The sequence below is a fragment of the Macaca nemestrina genome, chromosome 20 (assembly GCF_043159975.1).
Source record: "Macaca nemestrina isolate mMacNem1 chromosome 20, mMacNem.hap1, whole genome shotgun sequence".
In the NCBI taxonomy this organism is placed as follows: Eukaryota; Metazoa; Chordata; class Mammalia; order Primates; family Cercopithecidae; genus Macaca; species Macaca nemestrina.
Window position 1 is genome coordinate 20,858,081 of NC_092144.1, and position 19,909 is coordinate 20,877,989.

The window sequence follows — 19,909 nt, forward strand, 5'->3', positions numbered from 1 at the left end:
GTCAGATATATTCCAGTATAGATCTCACATTCAATGGTTAGGAAATGCTCATGCCTGTAGTCCGGGCTACTTAAGGCTGAGACAGGAGAATCTCTTGAACCTGGGAGGAGGAGGCTGCAGTGAGTCGAGATCACACCATTGCACTCCAGCCTGGGCAAAAAAGTGAGACTCAGTCTCAAAAAAAAAAAAAAAAGGAAAGAAAGAAAGAAAAAAGAGAAAAATCGATGAAGCAGTCATTGTTCCTACCATCCTGGCAGTTTTAGTCTAGACTAGCAACTGGAAAAGTGGTTGAATTATACATCAGATGGTGGGTACAATAAATAGATGTGTGCAAAAAACTTGGGTTTTATTTCAGCCACTTTCTTTATATTGTGGTTTCTCTTTTTTTTGGGGGGGGGGGGGACAGAGTCTCTCTCTGTCACCCAGGCTGGGGTGCAGTGGCCGGATCTCAGCCCACTGCAAGCTCCGCCTCCCGGGTTTAGGCCATTCTCCTGCCTCAGCCTCCTGAGTAGCTGGAACTACAGGCGCCCGCCACCTCGCCCAGCTAGTTTTTTGTATTTTTTAGTAGAGACAGGGTTTCACCGTGTTAGCCAGGATGGTTTCGATCTCCTGACCTCATGATCTGCCCGTCTCGGCCTCCCAAAGTGCTGGGATTACAGGCTTGAGCCACCGCGCCCGACCTATATTGTGGTTTCTGGTGGCTACACCTGAACTTACAACCAGAAGAGTCTTTATTATTATTTGTGTTTCTTTTACCCTGCTAAGAATACTTATTTTTCTTCTAAAAAAATTATTCTAGAAAACCTTAAGGGATTTTTTTTTTGAATTGCCTATTAGCATATAATATAAATTTTACAGGGCAGTGGCTAAAAAAGGTTAAAATTATAAAAACTCAGATTTTTTTTTTTTTTTTTTTTTTTTTTGAGACGGAGTCTGGCTCTGTCGCCCAGGCTGGAGTGCAGTGGCCGGATCTCAGCTCACTGCAAGCTCCGCCTCCCGGGTTTACGCCATTCTCCTGCCTCAGCCTCCCGAGTAGCTGGGACTGCAGGCGCCCGCCACCGCGCCCGGCTAAGTTTTTTTTGTATTTTTTAGTAGAGACGGGGTTTCACCGTGTCAGCCAGGATGGTCTCGATCTCCTGACCTCGTGATCCGCCCGTCTCGGCCTCCCAAAGTGCTGGGATTACAGGCTTGAGCCACTGCGCCCGGCCAAAAACTCAGATTTAAGTTTACTTAAGTAAGCTTTATAAAAAAAGAACTGACAATACCCCCCAGTGGCATAGAGAACAGAATTGTACATTGGCCCTCTACTCTGCCCCAGCCCTGTTCATATTCACCGTTTTTGGAATCCTTATTTATGTCTGGCTCTACCCTGGAGTCTTGCCTCAAAGAACTGATTAGAAGAGATCGGAGTTTTGGGTCATGAATCCTGTTGCCTTTTTAGAGCTGGTGCTCAACATTTTCTGAAACTTAAAAGCAGATAAATGGGAAATATAAAGTATATATTATAGGATCTTTTCAAATTTTTTATTAAAACCAGTGCTTGCAGAGACATTATTTAGCAGCTTGTTTTCTGTTCCTGCAGATCTAGTAGTTGATTCATAAGTCACAAGAAAGTAAACATAAACACAATAAAAATTTATCTAAATTTTATTAAACTCTTTCCAGCTGTATCCTTTCATCTGTCTATATTTAGCTTTTATTCTATGCATTTTTTGGAAAAAATAAATGACAGATCAACAGAAATAGAAATAAAAATGCTGGGTCCTTTAAAGCCTTGGAATTATTGAACACATAGTATCAACTCACAGGGTGTTATTAGGATTAAACCACATAATGTGGTATCACAGTGCTCTGTAACATCCTATTGAGCCCATAGTACCTGCTTAATAAACACTGCATTAGTACATGTGCACATGTTCTCCAAACGCAGACTTACTCAGAAATTACTGCTTTTTTTTTTCTCTGTAAACTTTAAAGAGTCAGCAAAGAATATAATACTTTAGATTGAAGAATGATTGTCTTCATTTGTACTAGAATATATGTGTTGTGACAAGAGTGCTACATGTAAGGGACTCTGTGTTGTGCCTCATTTCTCTAACTAATGCTAATAATAAGCCCAGGGGGAGCAACATCATGATTGACAGGGCACTTGTTTAAAAGACCCATTTATGGACCCTTTCCATACCTCAGAATTACATTTCATAGAGTAGGGCCAAAATTACCAAGTGATTTTATAAGCTCATTAGAGCTTGAGAGGAAATGCTTAATTAAGGGATTATCAGCCCAGGCTTCCAATTAGTATCACCTGGTCATTTTGCAGAACTCTTTTTACTTGTGCCCTGTCCATGGATTCTGTTTATTGTTCTGGTGCAAGCCACCATGTTGTTGTAATTAAGTGGCTCATGTGACTCTAAGGTGAGGCCAGAATCAAGTATGAGGAATTCAAAATACATTCATGACAGTTAAGTTCCATCTTTGCATTAAAGGGTGGTCCAAGAACCTATTCTGTTTGGATTTGGTAGGGACAGTACAGCATGGCCCATATTTCCATTGCTGTAGCAGAAATTGCTGGTGCCTGTGTCAGGGGATGGCTCCTCAGGACAAAATAAAGAAAAGTGCATTTTTATCTCTGTGGAGGAGATAAAGGACACAACGGATGGAGTTTTTCTGTCTTGGTCCTTCTGCCTATGGATGTGGTGAGAGCAGGTAGACCTGTGGTGCTGACACTTTTAAAGGCATATTCTCAAGATGCAGGTGTAATTTGTCCAGAAAACTTTATCTGAGAAAGGACCGTAGAGAAAGAGGAGAAATATATAAAAATGGCCTTTTCTCTTTCAGCTAAACATGTCTCAGATCAAGATCTGTGTCCACTCTGCTTCCTTCAGGAAACATGCGTTTGGTACTTGCAAACCTGTATTTCTGTACTTGTGTTTTTCCTCCCTTATAAGTTTGTCTTAACTACTTTAAAAAATTCTTACAATAATCAAAGTCTCTGAAAAATATACATTTTTTCTATATACCAGAGCCTTTTCTATATCACCGCTTCTTATATGCCATGCAGAAATCTCACTGTGAATTTATAATCTGCAATATTAAAAATATCCTTTTGTGGCTGTTGAACGTGGAAGGTGTAGATACTCCAAATTCCTGTTGGGGAAAACCTGGTGTTTTTAGTGAAGACAGAGAACATGTAATGTTGAGGTTTCATCTGTGTTCTTTATTATGTCTATGCAGTACAGGATTAAGAAAACACTCATTGAAGCAGTATGGTATTTGTTACCCAGAAAATTCTAAAAGAATTGTTAGGAGATACCTGCTCTCTACAGTGCTAAAGAAAGACTACTTAAAATCACTATTAAGCATTACAGCACATGGGAGATATCTCTCTCTATCTTGAACTTTCCATAAAACTAATGTTTCCTTATGGTGAAATTCACACTATAATTTACCTTTCAGGGGGCGGTATCTCAGCAGCAATGCTGTGTCCTTCTGGGTGCATCAGGACATTATAAAAGTTTGTTCTAGTGTAGTTGATGTTAATAAATCACTTAGTTGATAAGCTCTCTGACACATTTTTTCACTATAGAATTAATTGTTTTTCTCTTCATCATTAAGTATCTTTATGCAGCTGATATGAACAAATCAACACATTTAATCTGGCAGCTGCCCTTCTTTCTTAGGTTTCCTTTGCATTTATCTGTTTTTGGAAAATGAAGGCTCTCATCTTTGTTTACAAACCAGAAAAACTGAGAAAAACACAGGCTTATTCAATTACTGGATGTTTGACCAAATAGTCTTTTTGGGCCAAAAACATTGGCATACTGATGAGCTTATTAGAAATTCAGCAACTCAGATTTTATCCTAGAACTTCTGAAAAATAAAAAATCTGCAGTAACAGGATCTCTAGCTTATTGTACACATTAAAATTGGAGTGACATCTGCTAACTCAACATGTCTGTTCCATCTGAATCATATACAAAACTATGTCTTTTCCATCTGAAAAATTCAATTAATTCCTTTTTTTTTTGAGATGGAGTTTCACTTATGTTGCCCAAGCTGGAGTACAATGGTGTGATCTTGGCTCACTGCAACCTCCGCCTCCCGGGTTCAAGTGATTCTCCTGCCTCAGCCTCCCAAGTAGCTAGCATTGCAGGCATGCACCCCTACGCCTGGCTAATTTTGTGTTTTTAGTAGAGACGGAGTTTCTCCATGTTGGTCAGACTGGTCTCGAACTCCCAACCTCAGGTGATCTGCCCACCTCTGCCTCCCAAAGTGCTGGGATTACAGGCATGAGTCACCACGCCCAGCACACAATTAATTCTGTATGGTGTAAATACAGCACTCAAAATTGTACGTGCTAGTGTTTGTGCCCTCAATTTATACTTTATTATCTAGAAAAATATTACATATACACTGATGTTATGGATCTTATACCACTTTCTTTTGTCAGAGTTAGAGAAAACATTAGAGAATATTTCTGTGTTGAAAACTATTTTATTGAATAATTTCCATTCTGCTTATAAGTCAGAACCAGCTCTCTTTACTTTCTCCATTTTACCTTGAGTGAAATTAAAAATTCTGCCCATGACCAATTGGTAAATATGTGTGTTTGTTTGTGTTTTCCAGGGATCACTGACATTTAGGGATGTGGCCATAGAATTGTCTCTGGAGGAGTGGCAATGCCTGGACACTGCACAGCAGAATTTATATAGAAATGTGATGTTAGAGAACTACAGAAACCTGGTCTTCCTGGGTGAGAATAACTTTAATACGCAATTCCTAGTATATGCTACAGGTTTCATTTTGCTGCAGACCTTATTGGACTGAAAAAAGGACGATGGACGTGAGAATAAAGACAAAGACAAAAGAGTATATTTGGAAGAAGTGGTCAGGGGGCTCCTTGCTTCTAGTGAACAAGGGACCTGAGCTTCTATAGCCCTTTTGTATTTACTAAGTAAAGGAGATAGGGAGGAGGAGGAGGTTGTGGTCAGTTGCTTGACTTAATGCAGGCCTACATGACTGTATTCTTGTAACAGTACTCTCCAGATGTTCCAGTAGATAACCATAAGGAGCATGGCACCAGGGGGTGACTGCCCTCAGTGTACCTTCTGGTGGCAGGAGCAGATGCGAGTTTGCCCACATTCTGCATTCATTATAAACAGTTTACTCTTCGATCATATAGCCTCCAGTGGAATGCTGAGTTGGTCATGACCCTCAGGCTTTCAGCTCCCAACGTTTCCCCCTTTCTGTTTAGCATTAACTGAATGAATGTAAGGCCAGGTTGGGCAGCTCTCATATTCTGGTCCATCCGATTTTACAGACTATGAAGAGAAAACAGAGAACAGCATTACTCCAAGAACCACATATGAGATTTTAATGTGGTGCTTTAGTTAGGTCCAAGGATTGAGGCTCTCCAGGCCTTGCTGGAATTCGATCCAGTCTTCTAAAGAAGGCTGAAACTCTTGAGTTTGCCTATTTAAATCAAGAATTTTGTTTTGTAATTCATCAGTATCAAAGGTGATGTTGGATGTGAAAGTTCCCTGCAAATGGGCTCTCACAAGGCCCCATGGATACTCACTTTGGTTATGTTCTAAGTTGGTTACACAAATATGAGTGTGATTTAAATGACAACACAATTGCTGTTGCAATTGAAGCTTTGTACTTGTTCTCCTCAACATAGAACTGTTGAATAGAACTATGCAAAGCTACAGAGGACATCACAACAGAAGTTATTAGTGTGACCAAGGAAACAATAGCAAAAATTATCATGCCTAAGGCTCTATGGACACGATGAGTAAGTTGAGTTAGAAGAAGTTTCATGAAGTGCAAAGAAGGGGTGGCAGCCCAAGACTCGGACAGATTAACAGGAATCCATAGCCCAGGGATGCGACCCAAAATGGGCCAAAATTGGGGCTAATTTTTACCGGATATTACTGACACATCAGCTCCTGTTTCAATAAGCCCATAAAATTTCTTTCCTTTAATTTGCACTACACAGCTGGGTCTATTAGAGACTATGGGTTGTGATAGATGGATTTCTCATGTAGTTGTGCTCCCAAACCCTTTATTTCCTCATTTCTCCTTTTGTGGAGAAGGGTGTAATTTACAGGACATAAGCAATAATTACACTATATATTCCCCTGGTTCAAAAACCCAAAGATCTTGTGACATTAAAACTACTTGAATTTCTCCTTCATAATCAGAGTCAACTACTCCTGGGACTACAGTGATGCCTTGCAAGTTAAGGCAGCTATTGCCTAAAATTAGTCCCATGTGTCCTGCTTGTAAAGGTCCCCAAAGTGACAGTGGGTACTTTGGTAGGTTTGTCTCCTGCAACTAATGTAATTCTTTCTCTGACTGGGAGATCTAATCCAGTACTTCCTGGTGTTCCTGGGGAGAGGAAATCAATGTTTCTCCTGGGACCAACCCTTTAAATGGGGTTGTGGTCTGAAATGGGAATGCCTTCATTGTTTGAGGGGCCTGGGTCCAGGGCCCCTTCTCGTTTCCTGACAGGGGGTTGTCATTATGATGAAATTTTGAGTGGCACTGATTAACCCAATGATTTCCACTGTTGCAGCCCAGTGATTCCCTTTGTTACAGTGAGGACAGAGTCCTGGTGTTTTTTCTGCTCAGGGTTGGGGGCACTGCATTGTAAGGTCCTTTCTGTCCTGGGATCTGGTGACATCCCTTTTTGAAATGTCCAGTTTTTCCACAATTATAACATTTTTCCACTTTAGGGTTTGACCCTTGGCTCCTTTTAGATCTGTCCACTACTAAACTAGCCATTACTTGTGCTAACATTGTGGAACAATGAAATTCAATTTCTACATTCTGACAAGCTTTAAGGTAATTCCCCAAGCTTTTTGTGAATCTCACAGGAGCCACTGCTCACTTGCAATCTGCATTTGTGTTTTCATAGGTTAGAATTATAGTAAGTATTTCTGGAGCAGGGACATGAGGGATCTGATGCCACACTGCCTCTAGCAACCATGCGATAAATTGTGCATAAGGCTCTCATGATCCCTGCATGATATGTAGAAAGACTGCACTGGAACTCCCTCTTCAGGTATTGTTCTGCAAGCATGCTTGGCGGCTAAGGCAGACCCGTGGTAAGCAGCCTCTGGGAATGTTAATTGTTGCACCAGATCTGAAAATGGGCCACTGCCTGTCATCATTTCCTCTGTAATGTTTCCTTGACCAGTGGCGTGGTTCTACCTTGCCTGATCTGCACACATTTCTTGCCAATTTAAACTCCATGTCAGGTGTGCCCTGGTGGATAAGCAAGTGCAAGCCAAATGTTTTATATGAAAGGGTGGGAGGTGCATGGCTCTGAACACTGATTCTAACAGCCCTGTAGTGAATGGGGTTTGCACTCTAGTATTAACCACACTAACTTTTAATTCTTTTAGTAATTTAAACTGTACAGGAGTGTGCTCATGTAAAAGATGTTGTGGATTGTTCGGATCAGGCCTCACAGTAATAGGAAAAGCACAAGGTCCTAAAGGCTCCCCAGCCACAGCAGCAGCATGCAAAATTATCTTGTATGGGGGTTTCTACTTCTGTTATTGCAGGGGGTGGCAAAGGCCAATTCTCCTCTCCTTTCTCCTGCTTAGCAAGTGGCCAATTCTCCCCTTTCTTTTGCTCATTATTTTCAGTAGGCATTGTCGGAGGAACAAATTATCTTTTTAATTCTTGAGACTCAGAACCTGACTCTTGTTGTCTGACAGAATAAGAAGGAGACAGCAGCAGTAGGACTGTGCAAACCAAACCCCAAGCAGAAAAGAACAGAAGGGTCTACTTTAAGGCCTTTTTGATGAACCCATTTCAATCCGTCTCCTACTCTGTCCCAATTTTCCACATTGAGAGTGCCTGCCTGCAGAAACCATAAGTTATACGTAATAACCTCCTTCAGAAGCTTAGTTAATGTCTGTGAATTAACTTGAGCTCCAGACTGTTTCAACAGAACTTTAAGCAACTGCACATAATGTGTTTCTTCAATAGACAAATTCTGCTCATGTTACCTTGATTCAGAAAGTTCCCATTCCCAGTATTTCTTTAGAGCACTGACCTTATATCCACTTCTGGCAATTTTGTCTCAGGGTCCCCGTTCATCTGGTCAATTTCACTTCTGCTCCAGCAGACTTTCTTCATTAGTGTCCTCAAAGTCCCTGTGTGTGGATGCCGCTTTGCTGCGGACCTTATTGGACTGAACAAAGGGGGATGAATGTGGGAATAAAGACAAAGACAAAAGAGTATATTTGGAAGAAGGAGTCAGGGGACTCTTTGCTTCTAGTAATAAGGGCCCTGAGCCTCTATAGCCCTTTGTATTTATTGAATCAAGGAGATAGGGAGAAGGGGGAGGTTGTGGTCAGCTGCTTGACTCAGTGCAGGACTGCACGACTGCATTCTTTGAACAGTAGTCTCCAGATGTTACAGTAGATAACCTCAAGAAACATGGCACCAGGGAGTGACTGCCCTCAGTGTACCTTCTGGTGGCAGGAGCAGAAGCGAGTTTGCCCACATTTTGCATTCATGATAAACAGTTTGCTGTTTGATCATATAGCCTCCAGTGGAATGCTGAGTGGGTCACGACCCTCAGGCTTTCAGCTCCCAACATCATTTCTTTTTTGTATAATTTCTTTTTGGTAATTTATGCTTTCAGATTTTTGTTTTCAAGAAAATCATAGGGATTTTTCCATATAGAAAAAAAATTTCAAGATGTTTCATCTTGACCTGAACTTACCACATTTTTGAGCTGATCTGTGTCCTTCACTTTAGATTAATGGTAATTTCAAAAGTTTGCTGGCAACCCCCAAGTTTTAATTCAGTAGTACCAGGTGATAAAATTAAGAACCTGCAAAATTAGAGTGCTTTCTAAATATTTAGAAATTTCTGTTATTGTTGGGGACCAGCCTTAACACCACCTGTAGGGTACATAAAGTGTGGTGGGGATGAAGGAATGAGAAGGGGTGAAACGGTGAAAGGGAGGTGGTGTGTCATACACCTAGAGTAGTGGTAGTTTGGGTACATTTTCTTTGTGCTGAAGCAGCATAAACTTAACTACTGATTTATTCTTTAACTTATCAGAGAGCAGCTGTGGGGAGTGGGCCTAACTGGGAGCCAGCATATCTGGCCACATTCCAATGCTTCAAAGGAGTATCTTTCTCCTTGAGCACAGTGTTTATAAATAAGGGAGCAGGTCAAGCTCTGGTCATGGGAACGTGATGGTAATAAGGAGGCTTTCCTCCTCAGAGACCTCCTGTAACTTTCCACAACTTATTGTCCCATATTTTTATGGCCAGTTTATGCAGGCACTCCATAAGCCTTTTTCCCAACATGTTATAATTTAGTATTTTGGGATAAATGTATTAGAATATTCTATTACATCCTCTTTACTGAGCACATTACTAAGTCGGTAATTGGAGAATATGAGCAAGACGCATGTTGTTCATTTTTAATAAAACAGGTATTGCTGCCTTTAAGCCAGACCTCATCATTTTTCTGGAGCAAGGAAAAGAGCCCTGGAATATGAAGAGACATGAGATGGTGGAAGAACCCCCAGGTAGGTGAGAGTGAATACAGACAACATGGATGAGAGGTCCAAAGTCAAGGAGGAAGCCAGTCCTTAAAGTGATTCTGGAAGCTGTGCTCCGAAAGAAGTAGTTTCTGGAAAGCCTTATTTTTATTTTTATTTTTTAATTTTCTCTCACACACGGGCATCTTCTGTCTTATGCTTTTAAAATTTCTAAGATTTCTTCTTTTTTTTTTTTTTTTTTTTGAGACGGAGTCTCACGCTGTTGCCCAGGCTGGAGTGCAGTGGCGCGATCTCGGCTCACTGCAAGCTCCGCCTCCCGGGTTCCCGCCATTCTCCTGCCTCAGCCTCCTGAGTAGCTGGGACTACAGGCGCCCGCCACCGCACCCGGCTAATTTTTTGTATTTTTAGTAGAGACGGGGTTTCACTGTGGTCTCGATCTCCTGACCTTGTGATCCGCCCGCCTCGGCCTCCCAAAGTGCTGGGATTACAGGCTTGAGCCACCGCGCCCGGCCACTAAGATTTCTTCTTTCACTTCCGTAATCTTCCTTCAAGTTTACAGTGACAGCTAAAGTACTGTTCATGGCATACAAGAGAGTGAACATTCTGACTTTTTGTTTGTTTGTTTTTGTGGACACACAGATATCTGCATAATTTTAAGATACTCCATGTTAAACTATCTTTTACATTCTCTTTTTCCATCATTTCTGAAATGTGTGAGACTAGTGGTTTCTGTATCATTGAGTTTTTTTGGTTCATTTTTCTGCACATTTCATTCTGTTTTTATTACTATAGTCTTGAAATATAGTTTGAAATTTTAAAGTATGATGTCCTGCTTTTTTCTTTTTCTTCAAGATTGCTTTGGCTATTCACAGTTTCTTGTGGTTTCTTTACTTTTTTTTTTTTTTTTTTTTTTTTTTTTTTTGAGACGGAGTCTCGCTCTGTCGCCCAGGCTGGAGTGCAGTGGCGCGATCTCGGCTCACTGCAAGCTCCGCCTCCCAGGTTCACGCCATTCTCCTGCCTCAGCCTCCCGAGTAGCTGGGACTACAGGTGCCCACAACCGCGCCCGGCTAATTTTTTTTGTATTTTTAGTAGAGACGGGGTTTCACCGTGGTCTCGATCTCCTGACCTTGTGATCCGCCCGCCTCGGCCTCCCAAAGTGCTGGGATTACAGGCGTGAGCCACCGCGCCCGGCGGTATCTTGTGGTTTCATGTAAATTTTATGATTGTATTTTTCATTACTGTGAAAAAAAAACACTGGAATATTGATAGAGAGTTCACTGAATCTAGAGAGCACTTTGGATAAAATGGCATTTTAACATTTATTCTTTGAATTGATAGACATAAAATATATTTAAATTTATTTGTGTTCTCATTATTTTTCATTGATAAGTCTTTCACTTGAAAACTTTTTCAGCTTGTCAGTTAAATTTGTTCTCAGATATTTATTATTTTAGTGTGATTGTAAATAAGATTGTTTTCTTCCTCTTTTATCAGATAGTTTAAGTGTATGGAATCATAACTTATACTTGTATGTTAATTTTATATTTTGCTAATTTATGGAGTGTACTTATTGGTTTCAAAAGGTTTTAATGTACTGTTTATGGTTTTTTATAGAGGACATTGCAAGATCTACAAACAGCAACATTTTACTTATTTGTCTTCAATTTCAGTGACTTTAAAATTTTTTTGACTAATTTTTCTTCCACATCAAGTGCTGTGTTAAAATGGAGGCATTGACAATGGGCACAATATACTTTTGCATTGGTGTCTGAATTTGAAGGAGCAAACACCTCTTAAAGTTTTTGTAAACTTCAAGTTTAAGGTTTCAGAGGGTAAAAGTCTTTTGTTGGGCCCCTAGGGTGACAGAATGCCCTCTGGGTTTGTAGTTGAGTGGGGTTGTAGCTTGGTCACAAGGCTGCTGGCTCTGGACTAGGGTTGGCTTATTGGAAGGGGCTTGGGTAATTGTAATTCTCATTTTATTTTTGGACAGAGTAAATATCCTTCAGGACTTTGCTCAGTAGGATAGATGCTAGGGCAGGTTCTACAGTTAGGTCTGCATATGGTGGGCTTTGTATTAGGATGTGGATTAGTATGGCTTGTACTGAGTACCAGAGAGGATTTCTGAGGTCACTGTGGCTTTCTACATGGGCAGAAGTGGCCATGAACTGTGACTTAGGAAGCTGGAACTGCTATTAGGACCACAGTAAGGACCAAGGTCTGCCAGCCTGCCAGCATGGGTCTAAATTGGTATCTCTCTCCGGGCTTCTGGAAGACTAAGACCTCTCACAAACTGTGGCTGGGAGGAGTTTGGGATGATTACACAGTAAGTTCAAAATTCTCAGTGGGACCAAGTTGGGTGGGACATTTTCTGTGTCTGTAGTCAAGAGCAGGGATCCTGTAGTTTGCCACCTGAATGAAAGCTTGCCTTCTGAAAAGGGTGCTCCTCGACCTTGGGCTCGGCAAAGTTTCACAATTCTCTCCCTGGATCTCAAAGCTCTCTTAAAGGCACTTATTTTTGAGATGGCGTCTCACTACATAACCCAGATTGGTCGTAAAATTTTGGCCTGAAGCCATTCTCCAACCTTACTGTACTATGTAGCTGTCATTACAGATGTTAACCATGATGCCTGGTTCTCTCATTAAGACATTTTTGTCACAGATGACTGACAAACTTTCTTGCTGTTACGGGTTAAGCAAATAGGAGACCTTTTTATTTTTATCTGTTTCTAAGTGTGTAAATGCTTTATATCTGTCTGTCTCATACAATCTTTGTCTTTTTGTGGCTGAGTCATTTCATTTTGCATAATGTTATCAAGATTTATCTTTATAATTGGTAGAATATTTTCTGCTTTTTGAAAACTGAGTGATATTCCAGTATTTTTATATTTCAGATTATATTTACTGAATGATTTGGCAATAGAAATTTGCATTGCCTTTACCTATTAGCTTACAGTAATAATTATTGCTCTGTAAATGACTTCTCATATGACCATGTTAAAGTATATGTAAGTGTTGCATTCTATTTTATTAGTCTAATTTTTCTTCCTTATACTTATACCAGATTGTTTTAATTCTGCAGCTTGGAATGTCTTTTGAAATCAGGAACTTTAATGCCTGCAATATTGCTTTATTATTATTATTATTTTAAGATTGTTGGGAACTCTATTGTCTTGAGATTCTATATACACTTAGGGTTGCTATTTCTATTTTTTCAAAAATGCAATGAGAAATTTGAAAAACATTTCATTAAATTTGTAGATTACATTAAGCAGGATGAACATCTTTACAATATTAACATTACAACCTTTACATAAGAGCATGCTCGAGTGTTTTGTTAAATTCATATATATACACACACATATAGTTTGTTTGTTTGTTTGTTTTTGTCTTTTTGAGATGGAGTCTTGCTCTATCACCAGGCTGAAGTGCAGTGGCATGATCTCAGCTCATTGCAACTCCACCTCTTGAGTTCAAGTGATTCACCTGCCTCAGCCTCCCTAGTAGCTGGGACTACAGGTGTGTGCCACCAAACCTCGTTAGTTTTTTGTATTTTAGTAGAGACAGGGTTTCACCCATGTTGGCCAGAATGGTCTTGATCTCCTGACCTTGTGATTCTCCCACCCTGGCCTTCCAAGGTGCTGGGATTACAGGTGTGAACCACTGTGCCTGGCCTATTTTTTTGTTTTCAGTTGTTTTCTATTTTTGTTGTATACTTGCAATCGAGTTTAGTCATAGAAAATAATTCATAAAATTTGTTTTAAAAAATTTGGTAAGACTTCTTTTTTGGCCCAAGATGTGATCTATCAAGAAATATATTGTATGAGCTATTAAGAAGGGTGTGTATCCTGATGTTGAGGAGTGCTCTCTATACCTCTGTCAGAAATAGTTGTTTTATGCCTCCTTTATGTAGTCTGTTTCCTTATTAATATTCTGTTTTGTTTTTTTAATTATAATTTAAATTCTGGGGTACATGTGCAGAACATGCAGGCTTGTTACTTAGGTATGCACGTGCCATGGAGGTTTGCTGCACTCATCAACTCATTATCTACTTTAGGTATTTCTCCTAATGTTATCCCTTCCCTAGCCCCCCACCCCCCGACAGACCCCCGTGTGTGATGTTCCCCTTCCTGTGTACCTGTGTTCTCATTGTTCAACTCCCACTTATGAGTGAGAACATGCTGTGTTTGGTTTTCTGTTCTTGTGTTAGTTTGCTGAGAATGATGGCTTTCAGCTTCATCTATGTCCCTGCAAAGGACATGAACTCATTTTTTTTAATGGCTGCGTAGTATTCCGTGGTGTATATGTGCCACATTTTCTTTATCCAGTATATTACTGATGGGCATTTGGGTTGGTTCCAAGTCTTTGCTATTGTGAATAGTGCTGCAATAAACATACGTGTTCATGTGCCTTTATAGTAGAATGATTTATTATCTTTTGGGTATATAACCAGTAATGGAATTGCTGGGTCAACTGGTATTTCTAGTTCTAGATCCTTGAGGAATCAACACATTGTCTTCCACAATGGCTGAACTAATTTACACTCCAACCTGCAGTGTAAAAACTTTTCTACTTCTCCACATCTTCTCCAGCATCTGTTGTTTCCTGACTTATTAATGATCGCCATTCTAACTGGCATGGGATCGTATCTCATTTTGGTTTCGATTTGCATTTCTCCAGTGACCAGTGATGATGTGTTTTTTTTCATATGTTTGTTGGCCATGTAAATGTCTTTTTGAGAAGTGTCTATATCCTTTGCCCACTTGTAAATTTGTTTAAGTTCTTTGTAGATCCTGGTATTAGCCCTTTGCCAGATTGGATAGATTGCAAAATTTTTCTCCCATTCCGTAGGTTGCCTGTTCACTCTGAGAATAGTTTCCTTTGGTATGCAGAAGTTCTTTAGTTTAATTAGGTTCCATTTGTCAATTTTGGCTTTTGTTGCCATTGTTTTTGGTGTTTTAGTCATGAAGTCTTTGCCCATGCCTGTGTTCTGAAGAGTATTGTCTAGGTTTTCTTCTAGGGTTTTTATGGTTTGATATGGAACATTTAAGTCTTTCATCCATCTTAATTTTTGTATAAAGTGTAAGGAAGGAGTCTAGTTTCAGTTTTCTGCATATGGCTAGCCAGTTTTTTCAACACCATTTATTAAATAGGGAATCCTTTCCCCATTGCTTGTTTTAGTCAGTTTTCTCAAAGATCAGATGGTTGTAGATGTGTGGTGTTATTTCTGAGGCCTCTGTTCATTCCATTGGTCTATATATATGTTTTGATACCAGTACCTTACTGTTTTTGTTACTGTAGACTTGTAGTATAGTTTGAAATCAGGTAGCATGATGCCTCCAGCTTTGTTCTTTTTGCTTAGGATTGTCTTGGCTATATGAGGGTTTTTTTTTTTTTTTTTTTTTTTTGGTTCCATAAGAAATTTAAATTAGTTTTTTCTAATTCTGTGAAAAAAGTCAATGGTAGCTTGATGGGGATAGCATTGAATCTATAAATTACTTTGGGCAGTATGGCCATTTTCACAATATTGATTCTTTCTATGCATGAGCATGGAATGTTCTTCCTTTCTCTTTTTTTTGTTTTTTTTTTTAGACAGAGTCTTGCCCTGTCGCCCAGGCTGAAGTGCAGTGACACAATCGAAGCTCGCTGCAAGCTCCACCTCCCAGGTTTGCGCCATTCTCCTGCCTCAGGTTTGCGCCATTCTCCTGCCTCAGCCTCCCAAGTAGCTGGGACTCCAGGCGCCCGCCTCCAGGCCCTGCTAATTTTTTGTATTTTTAGTAGAGACAGTGTTTCACAGTGTTAGCCAGGATGATCTCAATCTCCTGACCTCGTGATCCATCCGTCTCGGCCTCCCAAAGTGCTGGGATTACAGGCATGAGCCACTGCGCCCAGCCATGGAATGTTCTTCCATTTTTTGTGTCCTCTCTTCTTTTCTCTCTCTCTTTCTTTCTTTCTTTCTTTCTTTCTTTCTTTCTTTCTTTCTTTCTTTCTTTCTTTCTTTCTTTCTTTCTTTCTTTCTTTCTTTTCTTTCTTTTCTTTCTTTCTCTTTCTTTTTCTTTCTTTCTCTCTTTCTCTCTTTCCTTCTTTCCTTCTTTCCTTCTTTCCTTCTTTCCTTCTTTCCTTCTTTCCTTCTTTCCTTCCTTCTTTCTTTCTTTCTTTCTTTCTTTCTTTCTTTCTTTCTTTCTTTCTTTCTTTCTTTCTTTCTTTCTTTCTTTCTTTCCTTCTTTCTTCTTTCTTTTCTTTCTTTCGACAGAGTCTTGCTCTGTCACCCAGGCTGGAGTGTGGTGGCAGAATCTCTGCCCACTGCAAGCTCCTCCTCCTGGGTTCATGCCATTCTCCTGCCTCAGCCTCTGAATAGCTGGGACTACAGGTGCCCGCCACCACACCCAGCTAATTTTTTATATTTTTAGTAGAGACGGGGTTTCACCATGTTAGCCAGGATGATCTTGATCTCTTGACCTCCTGATCTGCCCGCCTCGACCTCCCAAAGTGCTGGGATTAGAGGCGGGAGCCACTGTGCCTGGCTTCTCTTATTTTCTTTTTTTTTTTTTTTTTTTTTTTTTTTTTTTTTTTTTTTTTTGAGACGGAGTCTTGCTCTGTTGCCCAAGCTGGAGTGCAGTGGCACGATCCTGGCTCACTGCAAGCTCCGCCTCCTGGGTTCACGCCATTCTCCTTCCCCAGCCTCCCGAGTAGCTGGGACTACAGGTGCCCGCCACCGCGCCCGGCTAATTTTTTGTATTTTTAGTAGAGACGGGGTTTCACCGTGGTCTCGATCTCCTGACCTTGTGATCCGCCCGCCTCGGCCTCCCAAAGTGCTGGGATTACAGGCGTGAGCCACCACGCCCGGCTCTCTTATTTTCTTGAGCAGTGGTTTGTAGTTCTCCTTGAAGAGGTCCTTCACATCCCTGGTAAACTGTATTCCTAGGTATTTTATTTTCTTTGTAGCAATTGTGAATGGGCGTTCACTCATGATTTGGCTCTCTATTATTGGTGTATAAGGATGCTTGTGATTTTTGCACATTGATTTTGTATTCTGCGACTTTGCTGAAGTTGCTTGTCTGCTTAGAGAGATTTTGGACTGAGACAATGGGGTTTTCTAAATATACAATCATGTCATCTGCAAATAGAGACAATTTGACTTCCTCTTTTCCTATTTGAATATCCTTTATTTCTTTTTCTTGCCTGATTGCTGTCACCAGAACTTCCAATACTATGTTGAATAAGAGTGGTAAGAGAGGCCATCCTTGTCTTGTGCCAGTTTTCAAAGGGAATGCTTCCAGTTTTTCCCCATTCAGTATGATATTGTCTGGGGGGTTGCCATAAATAGCTCTTATTATTTTGAGATATGTTCCATCTATACCTAGTTTATTGCGAGTTTTTAGTATGAAGGCTGTTGAATTTTGTCGAAGGCCTTTTCTGCCTCTATTGAGATGATCATGTGGTTTTTGTCATTGGTTCTGTTTATGTGATCAATTATGTTTATTGATTTGTGTATGTTGAACCAGCCTTGCATCCCAGGGATGAAGCTGACTTGATCACGGTAGATAAGCTTTTTGATGTGCTGCTGGATTCGATTTGCCAGTATTTTATTGAGGATTTTTGCATCCATATTCATCAGGGATATGGACCTGAAATTTTCTTTTTTTGTTGTCTCTGCTAGGTTTTGGTATCAAGATTATGCTGGCCGCATAAAATGAGTTAGGGAGGAATCCCTCTTTTTCTGTTGTTGAGAATAGTTTCAGAAATAATAGAATCAGCTCTTCTTTGTACCTCTCATACATAGGCTGTGAATTCATCGGGTCCTGGACATTTTTGGTTGGTAGGCTCATCATTACTGCCTCAATTTCAGAACTTGTTATTGATCTATTCAGGGATTTGACTTCTTCCTGAGTTAGACTTGGGAGGGTGTATGTGTCCAGGAATTTATTCATTTCTTCTAGATTTTCTAGTTTATTTGTGTAGATAGGTTTATTCTCTGATGGTAGTTTTTATTTCTGTGGAATCAGTGGTGATGGCCCCTTTATTATTTTTGATTGCATCTATTTGATTCTTCTCTCCTTTCTTCTTTATTAGACTGGCTAGCAGTCTATCTATTTTGTTGATCCTTTCAAAAAACCAGCTCCTGGATTCATTGATTTTTTTGTTTGCTGTGCTTGCAGCCAGAATTTCAAACCAGTGGGTCATAGCTTGCTGGGCTCCATGAGTGTGGGATCCGCCGAGCCTGACCTCTTGGCTCCCTGGCTTCAGCCTTCTTTCCAGGGGAGTGAACAGTTCTGCCTCACTGGCCTTCTGGGTGCTACTGGGGCATGGGAAAAAAAAAATCTCCTACAGGTACTTTGGTGTCTGCCCAAATGGCCACCCAGTTTTGTGCTTGAAACCCAGGGCCCTGGTGTCATAGGCAACAGAGGGAATCTCCTGGTCTGCAGGTTACGAAGACCCATGGGAAAAGCATAGTATCTGGGTTGGAGAGCACTGTGCTTCATGATACAGTCCCTAAACCCTTCCTTTGGCTAGGAGAGGGAGTTCCCCGACCCCTTGCACTTCCCAGGTGAGGCGACATGCCACCCTGCTTTGGCTCGTACTCAGTGAGCTGCACCCACTGTTCAACCAGTCCGAATGAGATGAACCGGGTACCTCAGTTGGAAATGCAGAAATCACGCACCTTCTGTGTCGATCGCGCTGGGAGCTGCAGACCAGAGCTGTTCCTATTCGGCCATCTTGCCAGCCTCCTCTATTTTGATTTTTATTACAGAAAGTGTGGTATAATAATATCCTGCTATAATTATATTGCTTTCCTTGTGTTTCTTCTGTCAGTATTTGCTTTATGTATTTGTAATCCTAATGTATGACACACACACACTCACACACACACACATATTCAAAGTTTTCACAGGTTCCCAGTGAACCTACTATTGTTAATATCTTTCTTTGTCTTTTTGGAGTTTCACTGTCAAGTGCATTTTATGAAATATGAGTCTTTGACTTAAAATTTAGCTCATGTAATATTATTTTGACCTCTTCTGCTCTCACTTGATTAACATTTGCATGAAATGTCTACTTCCACCTTCCACTTTGAGTCTTTTTAACATTAGATTTCAACTGACTCTTGTCGAAAGGCAAGTTGGATCTTGGTATTTAAAAGTTTTTAATAGCCTGGGCATGGTGGCTTATGCCTGTAATCCTAGCACTTTGGGAGGCCAAGGCGGGTGGATCACCTGAGGCCAGGGGTTCCAGACCAGCCTGGTCAACACTGTGGAACCCCGTCTCTACTAAGAATACAAAAATTAGCTGGGCGTGTTGGTGGACTTTTGTTATCCCAGCTACTCAGGAGTCTGAGGCAGGAGAATTGCTTGAACCTCAGAGGCAGAGGTTATAGTGAGCTGAGATAGTGTCATTGCACTCCAGCCTGGGCGACAAGAGTAAAACTTTGTCTCAAAAGAAAAAATGTTAATAAATCTATTAAAAATCTGTTGATTTGAAAGTTAATTTTCCATATATTTAAATAATTTTCTGAAAGTGAAGGAGTTACTTTTATTTTATTACCTATTCTATTTGATTCTTGCATCTTGTCCCTCATTTTCTCTTTCTGTCTTCCTTTGTTTCTTTCTGATTTTTGCATTGATATACTTTCACTTTCTTATTTTTCTTTTGTATATGATACCGTTGGGATTACATAAAACCTCTAAATTTTTTTTTTGTGTATGATACCGTTGGGATTACATAAAACCTCTAAAACTAAAACAGTATATTTTAATCAGGTGAAAAATTAGCTTCAGTTGCATAAAAAATTCTTCCTTATTATGTCTGACCTCAAATTTGTCACTGATGTTGCTAAGTTTATCTGTTTATGTTGTATATACATTTACAGATGTTTATAATAATTCCTATGCTTTTATCTCTCAAATGTTAGAGAATAATTAAAAATGTTTTCTGCACCATTAGAATAATGCTAGAAATTCAGTTTTTTGTATGTGCATATCTTTCCTAGAAAATAATGTATTTTTATATGATTAGGTGTTGTTTTCTTACATTGTTATTTTCACCGGTAAGAACTGCTTTCAGCATCTTTTGTATGGAAGACATATGCAGTGCCAAGATACTTCTTAAGAATTTAGTTATTTTGAAAGTTTTTGTTGTTGTTGTTTGTTTTTTCCTATTAGGCAGTACCGATTTGCTGATGGCATTATTCTCACTTGATAGCTATTTTTTTTCTTTTTCTTTTTTGGACTTTGACTATATCACACAGTTCTCTTCTGGCCTGCAAATCTTTTGTTGACAACTCACTGGTTATTTTTGTTCTTATCCTCATTTTTCTGATTTTCTATACTCTTCTGTGTTCCTATTTCACTCATTGAATGTTATTCAGTTTTTAAAATT

At 40.0% G+C, this 19,909-nt stretch overlaps 1 protein-coding gene and 1 long non-coding RNA gene across 2 annotated transcripts in view; one reads left to right on the forward strand and one right to left on the reverse strand.

Moving 5' to 3' along the window:
• Nucleotides 1-19,909, forward strand: part of LOC105489683 (zinc finger protein 728) — a 33,691-nt gene that overhangs the window by 10,441 nt on the left and 3,341 nt on the right. The window contains exons 2-3 of the mRNA XM_024795349.2: nt 4,627-4,753; nt 9,467-9,562. Of these exons, the coding sequence (XP_024651117.2) occupies nt 4,627-4,753; nt 9,467-9,562 (223 nt within the window). The remainder of the gene's footprint in view (nt 1-4,626; nt 4,754-9,466; nt 9,563-19,909) is intronic.
• The window catches only part of LOC139360531 (uncharacterized), a 34,242-nt gene continuing 19,521 nt past the window's right edge, over nt 5,189-19,909 (reverse strand). The window contains exons 2-3 of the long non-coding RNA XR_011617979.1: nt 8,069-8,206; nt 5,189-5,321 (exon numbers count right to left, since the gene is read on the reverse strand). This is a non-coding gene — a long non-coding RNA (uncharacterized lncRNA). The remainder of the gene's footprint in view (nt 5,322-8,068; nt 8,207-19,909) is intronic.